At 40.7% G+C, this 19,424-nt stretch overlaps 1 protein-coding gene across 4 annotated transcripts in view; it reads left to right on the top strand.

The window, feature by feature from the left end:
• The window catches only part of GAB1 (GRB2 associated binding protein 1), a 90,585-nt gene that overhangs the window by 59,136 nt on the left and 12,025 nt on the right, over positions 1–19,424 (top strand). For all 4 annotated transcript variants that reach the window (XM_083173146.1, XM_083173154.1, XM_083173170.1 and 1 more), the window contains exons 3-6: positions 941–1,157; positions 5,052–5,641; positions 9,083–9,168; positions 9,268–9,571. In XM_083173146.1, coding sequence (XP_083029272.1) covers positions 941–1,157; positions 5,052–5,641; positions 9,083–9,168; positions 9,268–9,571 — 1,197 coding nt within the window. The remainder of the gene's footprint in view (positions 1–940; positions 1,158–5,051; positions 5,642–9,082; positions 9,169–9,267; positions 9,572–19,424) is intronic.

Raw genomic sequence — 19,424 nt, 5'->3', positions numbered from 1 at the left:
TACAAAAAGCTATGTTAGAGTTTTCTACAGAATGTAGACATGCCACATATTTTAATCAGCAGAGTCACTGTGCATTTTGACTGACACATTTTTAACAAAACGGGTACCCAAGAATAAATCGCGTGACATGGTGTGCTAAAAGGGGCTGTCTGGTGTGCAGCAAATATGTATGAGGACTTGCAGGCAGTTAGGGAATTTCTGCAAGTCTGTCTGTATTTAAAGCAGCAATTATTTTCAAGGCAAACCCAGGTTGACTTTTGCCTTATAAATGATTGCTGCTTTAAAAATACGGACAGACTCACAGAAATTCCCTGAAGAGCCTTCACCTCTCGGGCTATAACATCTTGCCCCACATGTTTATGTTCCTGAAACAGTAGTGTTTGGCTTACTTTTAATCAGCGGCATCACCCTTCAGTAGGGTGACACCAAATAGAGCTGCACCCCTACGTCCATGCCGCAGTCGGCACAAATCCCTGCTGGCAAATCACAACATAGGAGGAGAGGCACTGGTATAGTCAACCTAGTTATATATTAGAGGGAAAATTTTGCTACATTTTCTCATTGATTTCAATGGGACACGGCAGCCATTTTTAAGGAGTTTTTGTCTCCGATTCTAAAGGGGGACATTTTTTGATATACAGATTAACATTAACGTTTTCTTTCCTCTCTTGATATTGGTCCACTTTCCCCTACCACCCTTACATCACCAATGTTTCTAAACAAACCTCAGCTGATTACAAGTGAGAGTACAAACTTCCTGTAACCATTGCAATCCCTGAGATGCAGGTAACAGTGCCTCACCTTCATCCTAGTGAGCTGTAATTCTGCCCTGTTTGAAGAGTATTTCTAGATTAATTAGTTAATGTGCCCCAAGTAATAAATTATATGCACATCTTAGTTGGTAAAATGTTGACCTCTTGTTTTTGTTTTTCTTTTGCAGATGTGAAACCTCATGGTGTTTCTTCGCAGGCCCCTATTGATATTCCTATGGTTGCAAGTTCTGAACTCTCCAATCAGGCAGGGTCACACCATGGTGCACTCCCTCCACCCTACCAGCTCCTCAATATACCACCCATAGAATCTGCAAACAGCCAAGAAGATCCTCAGGACTATCTGCTGTTAGTCAACTGCCAAAGCAAGAAACCAGAGCCATCAAGGTAAATGTTTCCTAATTGTAAGAAATCTGTTCCGATGTGCCAGAGTTTAATGGGATAAGAGATATTTCAGTTACAGTGGGAACGGCGAACTCGGATTATCTGTCTTTCTTACAAAACAAGAATTCCTTACAAAAATCTTAGTTCATTTCAATAATCTGGTATTGGTCCCTGGATTTTTTTTGAAGTATTAAACCTGTTAATTTAGTATAGCTGGGCTGTTTTTACAAAGCAAATTGATTCATTTAGTATTGAAAATAGTTACTTTAATGCTGTGTACACACTGGGGCGATAGGGGCTGAAATCGCTGGGAATATGGTCGCTAAGCGACCATATTGCCAGTAATTGGAGTGTGCACCAGCGATAAATCGCCGGGTGCGCGCTCCCGTTTTCAGCCCCTGAATGGTCGCTGGTCGGAGGAGCATGCTCCTCCGACCAGCGACATCCCCTGCCTCTTCACCCAGCAGTGTTTAAATTTTCATCTGCGACCATCTCTGGTCGCAGATGAAAACGGGACACGGGGCAAAATGATTGCTGAGCAATATATTGCTAGCAATATATTGCCAGCGATCATATTGCCCTGTGTGTACGCACCTTAAGAAGAAATACTTGGTAAGCTTTTTTTTTTTTATTTGAGTTACGCTGCTCACTAATGATCATACTGTCAGTGAGAGGTATGGATGCAGAATATCATATCTTATTTTTAAGGGGCTGAAATATAGTAGTACATATAAAGTACAACTGTAGGTAGACTAACATAGCTGGAAACAACCTACAGTAATTAAATAAGTGCTACCATGTCACAGATGGAATAAATTGGTTTGGCACCTAATACACCTGTACACAAGGTAAAGGCGAGCATACTATCGGTCACTAAAATAAATAATTGGGGCAAATTTATCGAAAAGTGTTAAAACTTGTTATTAATGATTAAATGTTTTCCGTATGATAAATGGCGCTCCTGCCAATTAACTGCCAAATGTAATTGTACAAACGCCTAACAATTTGGTGTTTAACACCTGACCGGGTCTGATTGGCTGGTGCACCATTTATTATACACAATGTGTTTTATCATTCACAATGAGATTTATCACTTGTTGTTAAATAGACCCCTTTGAGACAAGACAGGTACTGGTGATATGGGTAGTTAGTGCACGTTTTGAAGCTTTTGATTTAAGGATTGAGTGATTTTTAGGAAGGTGGGGATTAACAAAGCCAGTGAAGCAGGGGTCTATGATGAGCAGCTGTGTGAATAATTGAGTCAAAGGAGGCAGACTAAAGAAGGTGGGAAGCGACCATTGGTTTTGTCATTAGTGGTGGCAGTTTCTGTGAAGTGTAAATCAGATTAAAGAGTGTCAAAAAGTCAGTGGGAGGAGAGGAATGTGGATAGTTGGAAATAGACCATCCTCTCTGAGCTGGAGGCGTAGGAGAGTGATTCGTGACCGCACCGCAGGAGGTGGAGAGAAGTCTTGGAGTATGAAAATTTATAAACAATCCAGAGAGCAGGATACCCACACCACATTGCTTGTCACCATTTTGAGGGGTATAGTAGAGAAGAAGATCCCTGAATGGCATTTAAAAGAGCTAGAGATGAAGTGTTCATGAACAGCGCAAGGCCAGTTTATACTGGTATTCCAAAGGGCACAGAAGAAAAACAGTGGGTAACAAGTGGACATTTTGATGAGGTAATGGGGTACAATCAATGCCCCTGATGGCGAGCTATGGAAGGCGAGAAGCACCGATAGCTCGCCGCCAGTATTCATCTCCATCCCCTTCACTCGCGGTTTCCACCTTGCCTGTTCCCTGAGGTGAGGTGGAAACAGCGAGTGTGGCCATTAAAACGGCAGGGCTCTCCACAAAATGCAACGGACTCGCTGCATTTGCGGCGAACCTGGCCATGAGATTTGCCCCTTACATTGAATATTGAAAGGGGACGACGAGGGGTCGGACGGCGAAGATGGCTTGTTTTTGGCGAGGAAAAGCCATCCTCGCTGTACAAACCCCCTTACTGGCCGCATTGAATAACGTTCTATATAGATGTCTTGTGCCATATGCTGTGCATTCGCAGGCTGGGCAATTAGCGATAGAATGTGCATGCATACGGAGTGTAGTACATATGCGCAAGGCCGTCCTGTGATGAAATCCTGATCCTTTTTTTATCATTGGCTGTACACAAGTCGATTGTCAGAAAGCCAGCACCTGGGGCTGATAACCAGCCGTTTTCTAGGGAGTGTCCGGGAAAACACATTCATGCTGGGGCGTTTAAAATAATTAGATGGTGAGCAACTTGTGAATGGACTTGTAGCTAATTGCTGATCCAGCTAATTTTCTCAAGCTGTGCTAAGCAATGCGTAGGGCTTGCATGGGGTGGGATTTCACTTTGGCTGGTCACCAATTAAGCAGCCATACGATCAGGTCTGAATAACCCCAACTATCCACTGAGGCTGGATCTTGGTGGTAGACTAGTACAGAGAAAAGATTTGAAAAAATCTCCACTTTTTAATCCACTGACTTTGAGAAGTGTATTTTAATGTAACATTTTCAACACATGATTGTGATCTGAAAGTTCTTGCAGTCATATGGAACATTGTGTGTCTGTGTTGTGTGAACCACAGAGTACCAGAGTTGAGGACTCCTGCTATAGTCCACACATCTCTTGCTGCTGCAGTATTCTCTGACTATAGTTCATCTCTCGCATCAGATGAGGAGTACCTACTACTTGAAGATTTTGAAAGCAAAAAGTTCTCTTGGCAGTGAGTGTGAGGTTGCTGCAATGAAGTGCACCCTGCATGTGTATTGCCATTCATTCACCCAGTTGTGTATTTGGGATTAAAATGGAATGATGACTTTGCTGATTTAACAGATAATACCATGGATCCATGATCTTCAGCACCCCAATTACTGAACACCACCACCCATTGGGTTCTCCCAGGCATTATGTTCACACGGTTTACACTTGTGAATGTTTAATGGACATTCACATATCAAAAAACGGCAACAAATGCACTATTCAAACATCTCCTTTCATCATATTAATAATGTCTTCACTAAAAAATAAAATTGCTTATTTATTAGCCATCTAGTCTGAGACAGGGGTGGTACTTGTGATATTACAGTCTTGTGAAAACTAATTTATCATCAATTAATCTCAGTTCAGTTTTACTAACCGTTTGTAGTGGTTGTTTTTCTGAATGATGATACATTTCTAACACTGAAGTTTCCTCACATCCAGTTGTATTTCTGTGTGCCAACTCCTTACTAGAAAGAAAATAAAGTTATTCCTGTCATTAATGTATACCCAGAGTCCTTGTGCCCAGAGTGTACTTTTCTTGCTGCCGTCTCTTTCACACATGCACATACTAGGCCAGAGGTATTTAGTTCCAATTCTCAAGTACCCCTAGCATGTCATGTTTTTTCAAGATTTCATACTCTGGAAGCCCATCTAATTCTAGTGGCTGCTGGCACGCACAACACTTGAATTCTCCCCATGGAGGTGAGGAGCAGCATTAGTTTTCAGTTCTATAGAATCTTGTATGATCTATGTGCCACTGTGCAGTAGTACACAGTGAATACAGCCCATACATTTATAATAATAATAAATGCACTCTGATACAATTGACCTTTTATGGTATGATGTGATACAAAGACTAATCACATGAGCACTGGCGCAGAGACAGAAACTGTTCATCACTGGAGCTTGATAGAAAGAATATATCTATGAAGCATGTCTGACAATAGAGTTTTGGGAGATGGCACATCAAAATATATTTTATTATTTGTCATCTGTATTGCTTTTCGTTATTTTTCTCGCTACAAAGCTGCGTTAGATTAGCTGTTTGAATATTGCTCTAGAAACAGCCATTTTCAAAAAGTGTTGATTTTTATTCTTGTCTTTAGGTCTCACACGGATTCTATAAAGTCGGTACCATCTGAAACGGACTGTAATGACAATGTTGCCACTCCGAAAGGTTCCTCCACGCAGAAGCATGCCTTAAATGGGTATTTCCAGCAGACTAGTGTATATGACTCTCCATCCCGTACTGGCTCCTCCTCAGAATCAAGTTTTTACAACCTACCTAGAAGCTACTCACAGGATACTTTGCCAAAAGCCGTTTCCCCTTCTGGTACAGATGTGGATGCAGATCAGAGTGTTTTTAATTTGTCAGGAGCATCTTTATTAGAGTCACAACTGAGGCATTGTTCTATAAGCTATGACATTCCTCCTAGCTCTGGAAGCACTTACCAGATACCCAGGACTGTACATGAAAACTCTTTGGGGCAATCTGTATCAAAGTTAGAGACAATTGCTGATGTTCCCCCACCCAGACCTCCAAAGCCTAATTACTCATCTGAGCGCTCCCCAGCTGAACACAGTCTAAACCGCACTGCCTCAGAGACTGACAGCAGCTACTCGGTCCCCACAGGTGGAATTGCAGCATCACGTAGTAATACAGTTTCTAGTTTAGAGCTAAATAAATATAGGAAAGGTAAGGCATGATTGTTCTTTTTATTATTATTTGTTTCATTTTGTACAATGAGAACTTTAGTAGGCCTGAGAGAGGTTTAAACCTCATTTGGCGACATGTCTAAAAATTCTGCAGTATGAGGTGTATTTGCAGTGCATAATATTTGTGGCTATACCCCCGAAAACAGCCATTTTTAGGGGTTAACTTCAAATATTAAGTACCTCCCCCCGAATGTATGAAGGGGGTACTTTGTACGTTATGCTGCACAGCATCGCTTCCCCCATGAAACATATGGGGGAATGCAGCTTCATGAGTCAGTAGAGGGATCCCAGGAGGTATTTTTAGATTTATTTATGGAATAACAAGTAAAGTAATGCCATCAGTGGATCTTCCTCTTCCCCCTCCTCTTCCCCCTCCTCCTCCCCCTCCTCCCCCTTCCTCCTCCTCCCCCTTCCTCCTCCTCCCCCTTCTCCTCCTCCCCCTTCTTCTCCTCCTCCCCCTTCCCCCTCCTCCCCCTTCCCCCTTCTCCTCCTTCCCCCTTCTCCTCCCCCTTCCCCCTTCTCCTCCTCCCCCTTCTCCTCCTCCCCCTTCCCCCATCTCCTCCTCCCCCTTCTCCTCCTCCTCCCCCTTCTCCTCCTCCTCCCCCTTCTCCTCCTCCCCCTTCCCCCTTCTCCTCCTCCCCCTTCGCCTCCTCCCCCTCCTCCTCCTCCTCCCCCTTCCCCCTCCTCCTCCTCCTCCCCCCTCCTCCTCCTCCCCCTTCCCATCAGATATTATGACCATACACTGTTTGGTATTTCCTAGTGTATGATATCTGCTTTTCTTCCCTAGGGAGGTGGACTTTCCCCACCCTTGTGTAGAAATAGGATGTGTCCTGTCATCAGCTGAAAGATGTTAATTGCAAAGTGATTGGGTTTATTTGACATACTGGACAATTCCCCATATCCAATTAACAGATCATCGCTGATGACACCCTATGTGATTATTAGCATTCAGCCATGGTTTGCAGATTGGGTTGACAATTTTATGTTTTCCCTGAGGACAGGCATTGGGAAATGTTGCCTTAAGCAAACAATGCTCTACTTGATTTCTGTGGGTTTTTCTTTTTTTACTACTCCAACAGATTATGGAAAAAGAGGCTCTGTATGCGCTAATCAAATGGTAAAACATGGTTTTTGCCAAATTAATATTCCTATAAATAAGTCATAGCAGAGTCTACATACATTGGGGCAGATGTATTAAGCCTTAACAAGAGCTAAATGCAAGGGTGATAAAGAGATAAACGTCCAGCCAATCACCTGCTAACTGCCATGTTACAGGCTGTCTTTGAAAAAAAGTCAGTAAGGAGCTGATTGGCTGGACATTTATCTCTTTATCACCCTTTCTTTTATCTCTTGTTAAGGCTGAATACATCTGTCCCAGTGCTTGTTAACTCATTAAATAAGTACCCCTAACAGGTTATGTTTTTTGCATGTATTTATTCTTGCGTAGGTGAGGTAATATATTTTGATAGATCAGTAATACTCCCACCTGCTTCCACAGACAGATATTCTGAAAAGATGATCTGTAGGGACTTGTGAACTGAAGCTGAGAACCACTGGTCTAAAACTTTTAGTTCTGTGGTAATTTTTTCCTGGGCCGGGGCTCAAATTAGAGCCTGTTCTTCCCGTTGAAAAATCACCTATTTTTGGGCAAATACACATGATAAGTTCTCGTACCTATGTTGCACTTTTTTGGGGCTTTCTTTTTGGACATCAGTGGGAGATGGTCTCAGTGGAAAATGCTAAATTATTGAGTAGCTTGAAACCTTGAGCTCTTCCCTGTGCCTAACTGGATATGCCCCATAATGAGCCTTCCTACACAACACCTGATCACAGCGGGATGATCCGTTATATACTGTATTGCCTGATTAATTAAATTAACCTCACTTAACATCCGTTCCCATTGACTTTTATTTGCAAAGCAAAGAAAAATAATTTCATGGTTGGCGACCATCAAATGTTTTTTTTCTCCTGCAGACTTGCGAGGGGATGTGGCTTTGTTACACATCCCCCAACATGATAACGAGGGAAATCCGCAGGGCGGCATCTCTGGTGCCAGTAAGCTGTTGTAAGATGTTCGCAGCTTACCCTGCAAATCAGAATCAAGCGCTTTTTGTGAGGTTTCGTTCAGTGCGTTATACTGCATGGCCAGTTTGTCCTCTCTTCTAACAGAGTGTAGTTTCAAAGTTATTGTTTGTTTGTGCTGTTCTAAAAAAAAAAAAAAAAAAAAAAAAAGATTTTCTATGCCTGTGGTGCAAGGTCTCAAACTTTTATCTGCATAGATTTGTTATACAAGCAGACTTGTTTCTTTTTCTCTTGGCTAAAAAAATAGATGCTTGCATCTGTACACTGGATACTGTGGTTTCTCTATACTGCAGTGTGTAGCCACAAACCCTGTATCTCTGTGTTCAAGGTTTTAGCTGCTTGACCAATGCGCCAGATGGCTGAATGTTCTCTAATTTGGTCATCAAACTGGATTCTTATCCTGTTATTGAATGGTCAGGACCATAAAATATCTGACTGATACCAAAAGATGAAATTCTGGACAAATCAATTCTATGATTGTCTCTTATTTTAATAACAAATGATTAAGACTCCTAAAATTTATTTTTTGTTATCTAGTCTACAGCAAATTAAATTGATTTATATGAAAACATGTTTCATTGCTATAGATCAAAGTGTTTATTTTTTATTTTATTAAATTGTGTTAAATGCACCTTTTTAAGTGCCATTATGAGCTATCACTTACCCAATCATATCATTACAGTAATTATAAGGTGATAAAAGCTGGCCATACACCTTAAGATTAACCATCCAACTAGTTGGTTGTAATTCAAATCTGGCAATTTAATGACGATCGTCCACGGACAAAAATGTTTTTTCAGACAAAGGGGGTATTCAATCTCCCGCAGCCATCTCCCGACGGGGGAGATGACTGTGGGGCCCTATTCAATGATGTCTTACCTGACCACATTGAACAGGGGATCTTGGCAGAATGAACCCGACTTCACAAGCAGTCTGGCTCATTCTGCCGAGAACGGCTGGGAATTGATGAGCTCCCGGTTGCAGCTTGCCTCTTCCTGGCCTGCAGCTCATGGCCACTCCTTCTTCTCGTCCTGCTGCAGGCGGCACATTGAATCCTGCCTGCAAATTCTTGGTTGAGCAGACCAAGAACGGGACAGGGTCACAGCTGTCAGGCCAGCTTGAAAGCTGTGACCCAAGATTGAATACCCCCAAAGTGATTAAATCTGTCTGTTTGTTTTCCAGCATTTGGAAGCAAATAGATTGTCAATTGCTCCCGTACATTTTCCTGACTAGGTGGCTAGTTAGACAAATAATTTTAATGTATGGCCAGCTTGACTATTTTTTCTTGTCATCTTATTCTTAAATGTTTATAACTGGTTTTATGGATTTGTTTTTATAGATATAAGTTCTCAAGATTTCTATGATATCCCTCGACCCTTTACTAGTGACAGATCAAGCTCGCTTGAGGGCTTTCATAGTCATTTTGTAAGTATTTGTTTGATTTATTGATACCATATATGTACGCAAGATTGACCTGGATGCCTTCATGCATTCACCATTAAATGTATGCCCTTATTCTTGCAGAAAAACAGAAGCATGCTAGCAGTGGGAAGTTTCTCCACTGAGGAGTTAGATGAAAACTATGTTCCTATGAACCCCAATTCTCCACCTCGGCAGCATTCCAATAGCTGCACGGAACCTATCCAAGAAACCAACTATGTACCTATGACTCCAGGCACATTTGACTTCTCAGCATTTGGAATGCAAGTACCTCCACCAGCCCATATGGGCTTCAGGTCCAGTCCACAGACCCCACCAAGGAGGTCAGTTCCCTCTACTGACTGTGGGCCTCCTCCAGTGGATAGAAATCTCAAACCAGATAGAAAAGGTAGGTTGGGTTTTCAGAGAAAACTGCTGCCTCTAGTGAGCAATACTACAACTGCTGCTAAAAGTCTAACCTGCTTTCTGTAAAGCAACTAAAAGACTGTTGGTGATATTTTTGGTTTGGAAAGGTGCTTCTAGAATATTTTAAGATCCTAACAACCTCTAACTATATCACTGTTTAAATATAATCTGTGCACAGATGGGTCAACAGTTAATGGTTATTGTCATTCTGTATAGTTAAGTTTATTTTAAATCGAGGAAACCTTTTACATATCGCAGAGGGTCTTCTAAATATTAAAGATGGCCTACCCCTACTACTGTATGTTTTTATTGTATTTGTTAAACAGAGCTATCGAATATACATAAGTGTTATGGGGCCTACATACATAGTGTTAAAGGGGTATTTCCTAAGCGATCTCACAAGATCACTTGGAAAATGCCCCCGCATTGCTCCGTGTGTAGGGGCATAACATTAGCACAGGTGATATCCACCATGCAGGATAAATCTAATTAACGCTGTGGTCAGGCCAGTGTTCTCAACGGAGAACACAGGTCCCGACAGATCGTTCAGCGGCACATCTCTATGCAGCAATGTGTGCTGAGCATCGCTCAGAAAGCTCATCGCTATGTGTGTAGGCCTCATTACAGATTTAGGCTTTTTCTACCTGCTACAAAGGTGGTCTTCACGTTATTGTTTTGCTTGTCCCATTCTCAAATATTCTCCATTTTTGTAAATAATTTTTCACCGTAAAATACTGTTTTTGGCATCAAGGTTTGTTTGTATTATCACCGGTGGCTTGGGTAAGAGATCTAGAAATTACAGACCAGACAAGGAGTAGACCAGGACCTTTATAGGTTAAACTTTTTAAATCGGGTTCAAATAAGCCAAGAATGGCAGAATGTTCTACATAACTTAGGATAACTGTAACCTATCTGTAGGTTGTACTAATATTACTGTGCTGCAGGTTTATTTCAAATCTAAAAAAGCCCTGAAAAAACATCATCTGTATCTTAAATCCTACATCATTGACAAAATACATTCTACATACATGACCAAAATAAATTTTCTGGATTCAATAAGAGTATTGTTTTTTGTTGGAAGGAAAATACTGTAAAATACAAGTTGCTTCTATGTTCAAGAGAATGTGTAACCTTTTACCACATATAGATGGTCATGTTAATTCTTTGAAAGGATAATACAGTAAGATATATTGAAAGTGTCCATTAAATGCCTATATTATTCAGTATGCCAGACTTTAGGTAGCAGTCATCTTAGTTTCACTCCAGGATGTGAGGCCAGCTGTGGGCATTCTACATTGTGTGCACACAGTGCATTGGCATCTGCTTTGTAGGGGATCGGAGTTATACAGATTTTGGGATATGTAAGCATTTGACATGCCCAAGAGGTCGCATTCATCCACATACACTGCTGGCTCTACATGGATTTTTCCTTAAATGCAAACAAGGCAAGTTTTTAACCTGGTTAATGTTGAAGGGCCATACACATAATGACTTTGTAATTGTGCATTTTTACCATAAGTTAAACACAGAAGTGAAAGCAAAACTCCATGCCAAATGAGATGGCACATATTGTCATTGTGGGTCTGGGAGTTACTGCACATGCGTTATGTTTTGTTGCCGTACATAAGGCACATGTAGCTGCAAATTTACTTCTATCTCAATGGGAGCTTTGCAAATACAAAGAGATAGGGCTAAGAAACTTTTAACCAAGGGCCTGGCATAAATAGGCAATTTCCTGCTTTGTCACTGGAGTGTACCAAGGGTTTCGTATATAATTAATTGTGATTTTAAAGCTGCATTACCACATGTGAAAATATTTTCCTACGGGTTCATTCCTGCTAGCTGGAGTTACAGGGAAGGCTACAATAAAGCTGGTTTTCCCAGTTGTGTAATATACAACCAACTATGTCATTATTTTTTTTTAACCGACATTAAATAGCCACATAGGGTGGAAATATGAGACAATCCCAAGCTGCACGAGCGCAGACACTGCTCCTTGCACCTGCGATATACTAAACCAGTGGTAGCCAACCCTAGCCTACGAGCGCTACCAACAGTTCACATTTTCCAGGCAACCTAGCTGCTGCACAGCTGCATTCATTAATCACTGACACATTTTAAAAGATCCACAGATGGAGCTAATTAGCTCACTTTTTATTCTGTGAGGAGACCTTCAAAACATGCACTGTTGGTAGCTCTCGAGGACTAGGGTTGGCTACCCCAGTACTAAACTATCGATGGCTTCCAGACGATGATATAAAATCATTCAGGTCTATGGGCACACTTAATATGGGGTCAAAAATGTTAAGTGCAGACACAGGCTTTATCTAAAAAGATGGGGCACTTGTAGTTTGTACACATTCTATCATATTCAAATGTTTTATTAGGTATTGCTTTTAAATGTAAGATCAATTCTTTTTTAAATAGAAGCAACTTGTATTTATCACACATTTAATATATCAGTAGAAATTTACAGTGTTTTTTTTTTGTTTTTTTGTTAATAGAAAAGCATTTATTTCATTTTAGCTAATGCATTGACGGTACAGATTATTTTATGAAAAGAAGCTGCAGCCATAACTAGAAGTGACCACAATTCAATATAGAATATATATTTTTCTAGCTAGCTACATTTCAAATAATTTGATATTTAGTTGAAATTGATTGCAGTATGCTTTTTAATTTCTTAACATGTACATTTATACTGTTGTGTGTGGTTAAAGGGGTTAAGCATGTGTTTCCCCTGTGTCTGTGTTGGTAAAACATTGGGGTCATAGGGGTTTTACAGTCCTGGCTAAGTTGTGTGATCACAGACCCCAGTGTTTATAGTGTGTTGTTACTGTATTCATTTCATAGACTTATATTATGAGTAGCCAATGAGAGACCCAGTAGTAAGTATTGGCCTAATAAGTCTGTTTCATTGAGATTCTAAACTGCATTCTTAAGCAAACACTGGTCCACTAGACATGGGAAGTCCAGTGTCCAGTTTGATTTACAGGTACTTATATGTTAGTTGGGCACCCACTATAGTTGCTATGCTCAAACCCCCACTATCCATGTCAGCATGGAGTTGATCTTATATAGTGTAGCGAACCACCGTTCCCGAAGCGTGGCAAGCGTACGCGGAAAACTAAGCAAATAGCTTAATGGGTGCCCAACTAACATATAAGTACCGATTTACACATGGAAAGTCCAGTGTCCAGTTTGATTTACCCATGGGAAGTCCAGTGTCCAGTTTGATTTACCCATGGGAAGTCCATTGTCCAGTTTGATTTACCCATGTGAAGTCCAGTGTCAAGTTTGATTTATACAAGTTTCAATTTTTTTTGTTATTCTTATGTTGGAATTCTCTCTCGTTTACTGTAACATTTACATTTTCATTAAAACATTTAAAATCAGAAAATCTTTTTTTTTTTTTTTATCTTTTTAATATAGGCTGTTTTGAAATGCAATAAAATAAATTCTCTCTTTAAACTACTTTTTATATTCTTTTTACATTGTAACTGGTGTAATGTATACATATTATTTTGCCATATATACTTTTTGGAGTGATTTTAATTCCTTTATATAATTACTCTTCTACCTTTAGCCTTTATAGCCTGGTAGACTTGAGGTTTTTTGTGTGTATTGTGTTAGATTTTCATTCAAATTTGCAATCTGGAGATTTACTGAAACTGAATTTGTTCAAAATTGTACATGGGCAAAACATTGGTACATTTACCTAGGAAATAAGGGGTCCCCTGTTTTACTAACATTCGATTTGTAAATCGAACACAAAATCGTCATACAACTCCCAAAATATCAGGTGATTTTATGCCTATAAAAGTAGAGATGATGAACGCCATGCCGATATTTTGCCATTTAGAGATTATTGGCAACATGCCCATTCAAATGCTGTGCGTGTGCCAAAGTCAAACTGCTATGCCACTCAGAGCTCTTGCCTTTATGCAGAGTGATTGAGAAATTGGTGAAAAAAATGGCAGTTTTGGGATGTTGCTATGTGCACCTGCAAATCCGGAATTTGCAGTGTTGGCTCTTTCTCTGTCAAGAGCTGGGTGCTGCAAGAAAAAAGCCCACTGCAGCACCCGGCTAATGTAACTGTGGAGAAGCTGTCAGTGTGGGGTCACCCCCTCCCCCCTTCTGCCCATTGCTCCTATGTCTTTTGATTTATGCCTCCAAGTGGTGATAGGCTGTGGTGCAGTGGGCCCAGAGTGACCATGCAGGACCCCTCCTGCACATTCACAGAACAGGTCCTGTGCATACACAGGTTTATCACCACTGGAAAAATAATATTCGATAAATCACAGCAGTTTCTTGCATGTGATATGTTTTGTTTATTATAAATACAATAAGGAAGTGTTTAGTAATTTTATTTTATTGGATTTTATATTCAGTTTTATAGATGATTTTATGTTGGATTTTGAAATGGACATAAAAAAAAAATCTGAGCCATAAACCACTGGCCAAAATCAACCCACATCCAATTCCATTTGAAATCCATTTTAAAAACTATTGGTAAATTTACCATTTGGATAGTGAAAAATGTTGATATGATTTTCATTTATTTAAATGAGCTTTCAAATTGAATACAGAATCAAAAAGGAGTAAATATACCCCTTAGCTACTGAATCATTGTCCGAATTCAATGTAGTACCTGAAATCATGTTCATGTACACATGCATGCACACACACACACACACAGTTTAAAGGTCATGTACCATACTGAGCGGTTATAATCACAGCAAGTATAATTCATGTAGACCATAATCATATGAGTCTTCACTGCATCTTCACTGTCTTCACTGCATCCAAAACGAGTATCTTCCCATTGTGCATTGTTCCTACACCAGGCCACACCAAGTACAGGCCAAGACAATCCATATGTGCATACTTAAAGGTAATAGATATAAGGCATAAGCTATGCTCTGCAAACTAAACTGCATATGATGATGATTTTTTTATTGGTTTTGTAACTAACTAAATTGGTGTATATTTGCAATCCTACAAATAAACCAAAGGTAATGCTACAGATAGTTTTCTGTAGTGTTTAGTCACATCTGTCCAAATGAGAGAAACCCAGTGCCAAATTTCCCGTGAGGCACGTGCCTAGGGGCGGCACATGTTTTGAGGCGGCACTTTGATGCATGTGATAGTACTGTCAGCGTGAAATGTACCAGTAACTGCAAAATATCCACTGCTCTGTACCATATTCCATCTTAAATAGAGTGTAACTGAATAGGACATGCAGATACTGCCCCCTGTAAGTTGTCCTACTTAGTAAATATGTATACATTATAAAAGAAAATGTTACAGTTGTTGGCTTTTTTATTATTATATTAAATTGGCAATCATTAAATGAGGGCTTATAACTAATCAATAAAAATAATACAATTAGGCAGGGGGGGGCAGCCATTAACGTTGTGCCTACGGGCGCCCTCATCCGCCCATGGAGAAACCCACTGCAGTTTATAATGCAGAAATCTATGCTATTCTGTATTGGCACAATCGCAGTTTCATAAATTCTTTCTGCTAATAGTTAGTTCTTGCATATAAAAGACTAGGTGATTCACACCTTCGTAAGGTGCTGCGCCCCTTAACTTGTCAACGTATTTTATTGCATGGGAGAGGGTTGGGTGCAAGGGTGCTATGGGTGGGGGTGGTGGAGGGGCCGGGGATGCTGTCTGGGGATTGAGGAAGTGCTGGGGAAACAGGTGGGGATGCAGATTTGTGCAAAATCACTTTATATCACATTCGAAAACACATACAGCCCAGATCTCCATAAACCCACATAATTCAGTAAGGCGACTGTACACACACAGAAATACATGTCAGTAAGGCCACAGAAATCACTATAAGCACCCAAAAATACATGTCAGTAAGGCAGTATGGTAGGTGTAACAAATCTTTTGTGCGTCTTCTTGCCATCCCCGCCCACTGCTACATCCTCGAGGCCCAGGGGATAGTACCTGCTGTCCATCGCATCCAGGAGCTGGTGCAGATCCTCGGCAGCCATAGAAAGGAACCGCTCTGCACCGGTTGCGAAGAGACAGCGTACGGGGCGCAGCTTGGGTCACACGCCCTCATAAAGGTGGCGTATGAGCGGTGTATTTGGGAATCGCAGAAGCGACGCTGTGTGGAACAGGCATATTGTACAAATGTATAACACCATGTGCCATTTAATTAGCTGCAGCTGGAGAAATAGAGGGAGCCAGTGCCCCAAGCAGTGTAAACGCTTGCACCTGTGTCTAGTGTCTCCCCTGCTGAGAATTGGGGGTGGGGGGAATTGGGTTGCCGGCGGGTATGCGGTTGGGAGATCGTGGGGGAGGGGACTGAGGGGGGGCTGAGGACACTGCCGGGAGATTGCAAGGGGGGGGGGTGCGGATGGGGATGCTGTGGGGGGATTGAGAAGTGGCTGGGGACGCTGGCGGGGGATTTCGGAAGGTATGGGATCACTGCTGGGAGATGGGGGGGGGGGGTTGGTGGCTGGGGTCGGGGATTCTGCCGAGGGATTGAGGACGCTGCCAGGGGACCTCCTCTTCTTGGTAATCCTAGCCATTTACAGGGAAGGATTAGGCAGAAACTGCTGGTGATAGGCTATTTGCCCCATCTGTCACTCTGTGACTGTGTGTATAACGCTGGGCGGAGTCAGTGACAGATCTGGGCATATATATAAGAGATATCCTTATGAGATTCTAGTTATGTTTGTGTGCCAATATAGCAATATAAAGTGCTGTGGGAGATTACACAACATATGTGCTTTTTAATTATTATTATTATTATTTTTTAATGTAGGTAATTTTCAAATAGGGAGGATTCCAGCAGATGGTACTGCGGTTACATATTATTTGAAATAGTCATGCTGAGAATTGATACAGGCGAGGAAATTTACTAAGATGTGAGTTCTACTTCAAAACTTCGCATGATATGTTGCTATGGGCAACCAATCAGAATCTACTTATTTGTTGAACACCTAGATGAGAATAGCTAGGATGTTGCTATGGGCAACCAATTAGATACTATGTGAAATAGAACTCCCATGTTAGTACATTTCCCCCAAGGTGTTTTACAACTATATTGCATTAAGCAGTAATATTTAGATATCCAAAAGTAATATTTAGATATCCAATGCAGTAATGCACATATACACATACATTGTACTTTATCCCAAAGCCTTGGGGTTGTGACAAGCTGTGGAGAGATATAAAGTACCAGCAAAACAGCTTCTGTAATTTTTCAAACACAGCTGCAAAATAAGTTAGTAGCTGATTGGCATGCACTTTCTCTCTCCACTTTATAACTCTGCAAGACTTAGTACATCTTCACCACCGTACTATGTATATATTTACTCCAGGGTATAGATTAGCTAATTTTGGGGAAAGCTGCCAAGCAGTTTGAGTGTGATTCTCTGCTGCAATTGATGTTATGATGTATTTTACTTTTTGATTTAATAAATCTTTAAAGAATAACCTATGATTATTTTTTGTTGTACCCTTGAGCAACAAAATGTAGCTTTCTAACAAATTTGTATCTGCAGATAGTATATGAATCGTCTTTAAACCAAACAGATATTTCTCTGTTACATGGACAACTATTTGTATATTCGTGATTGGTCTTCTAAAAGTGTACGTTATGCATTATAAAAAAAATAAACATGTTGTGGCTGACTAACTTGGTTCATAGCTATTTTTTCTAATGGTAATGAACCAGGAAATCCAACTTGTGTTTAAAATGTACCTGACACGTGTTTCGCTGTAGAAATTGTTATCAAAGGAAACAACCTTCACTTTTGTTTGTTCCATAGTTACTAAATGTTTATTAAAAACAATTCAGAATTATTTTGTTTCATTTTTTGAATGATTTTATGCATACTGCAGTGGTTCCAAAATGTGGTGCTCAAGGCACTCCAGCAGTTAAGGTTTTAAGGCTATACATGATTAGGCGTGAGTTTATTAGTACCATATACCCCTTTAACACTGACAAATATTTCCTAAGTTATTGCACATGAACGTGCAACAACCTGGGAATTTACTCAGTGTTAAAGGGTCCTGAAAGAATATCACAGGTCAAGCGTCCCGGCATTTCATCCCAGGTCGCCATCAGGGTTGAATCCGGAATCGAACCAGGATGCGGAGCAATGTGAATGTGCCTTACCCCAGGATTCTGTACACAGGACTATAAAAATGCCTCGGTTTGGAGGTTTCTTGTCATCATCCAGAGCCCTGGAAAGCGGAGGAGACAGGCAGCATGGCGACCTGCACAGATCAGGAGATCAGAATGCTGCTCAGCATAAGAAGGAGGAGGAAAAAGATACTATTGTTTATAAAAACATTGCAAAGCTGCTTGAAGCCAGAGGAATTATCCGGACACAACAGCAAGAAAAATGTCCATTTCTAATGACATTTCTGATGACATATTTGCATGGATAATCAGAACAGGGCTTTTCAGGGTTGATCCCAGGTCTAAAGGGGTGTACACATGGAGCAATTTTTGCTAATGAGCGACTTTAACAAAGCGATTTTGTCTATGGGCAATTTTGACTAAGCGGTTTTGTCTATGGGCGATTTTGACTATACTAGAATTAACATAATTGGTTGGTATGCATTGCAGATCGCCTAGTGAATATCTCCCTCAGCAGTGAATATCAGTAATTTTGACTAGACAACCAGCGATCTAGTCAAAGTATTCTTGCCTGGCAACTCTTTTTTTACTAAGCGATTATTATAGGGAGATTTGTCTAACCTTCACAGTGATCTTTGCTAACCTTCTAAGCAATTTTGACTATGTAGTCAAAATCGCTTAGAAGGATCGATCCGTGTGTACACCCCTTAAAGCTGGTCATACATCTACAGATTTATTGTCCGAACTGGCTGGTTGGAACAAAAGGATGATCAAGAATGTGTTGTCTCTTTTATGACCGGTAGAGGACATCTATGTCAGTTTGACAAATGTGTCTTTGTGGACAGCAGTACTTGTAGTAGTGTCATGACCTCCGGTGATATTGAGTAATCATGGAGGCTACTGTCAACCTGATCAGGGAGAGATAGAAGTTCAAACTCGGGCCGTCACCCTACTACTGATGGAGTTTTGTTCAGTAGGATTGGAAAAACCCAGTCCATTGTGTTACCTCAGTGCCTACCCGAGGATGGGGTGGGTAGGATTGTCCACATCTATAATCAAACTTGAATAGTGTGTTTGCAAATACTTTTCCTGTGCCACCAACTTGATGGAAGTCAAAAATAAATTTGGACCTTCTTCCCGCCATCTAGTGTCTTGTGTTTTTATTCAACTGGGTTTAGCGGTAGTTATCCGAAGTGAAGTAAAAGTTACAACCTTCTAGAACGTTGACATAAGGGAAGCCCTCATGCTTAAATGTCTTATGGGATATTGTAAGATGTGTAACTACCAGCATACTGTTTGAAATAAACACGTATTGAAAGTATAATCTGTTTTGACTAAAGCATCCATTTCCACTTAAACACAAGTAGACTTTGTTTTTCTTTTCACTAAATAAAGAACATTAAGGACATTTTTTTTAAATATAGAAATTTCCTCTTTTGCTATACCTAGAGCAAAATTGGAGGGAGGTTCTCTGAAGGTGTTTAGTTATGCTGTGGATTGCATGCCTAAACTGGTTATACACTGGGACATTGTGTCCCCAGCCCATAGTGCCGACATCAGATACTGGGTGCTCACTGGACGATGTAATGAAGGTTAGAACAACCTATTGTTCCTTCCTAACATCACTAAATGTATTGCTAGGTGTGAGGTGCACCACAACGTGTGCACCTGCAAGTCTTCCATAGTGAGCAATATGCCCACTATGTCATTCCGAATTGGCC

Source organism: Crinia signifera, chromosome 1 (genome assembly GCF_055691185.1).
Source record: "Crinia signifera chromosome 1, ASM5569118v1, whole genome shotgun sequence".
Classification (NCBI taxonomy): domain Eukaryota; kingdom Metazoa; phylum Chordata; class Amphibia; order Anura; family Myobatrachidae; genus Crinia; species Crinia signifera.
This window is presented reverse-complemented; position numbering and strand designations above follow the sequence as displayed.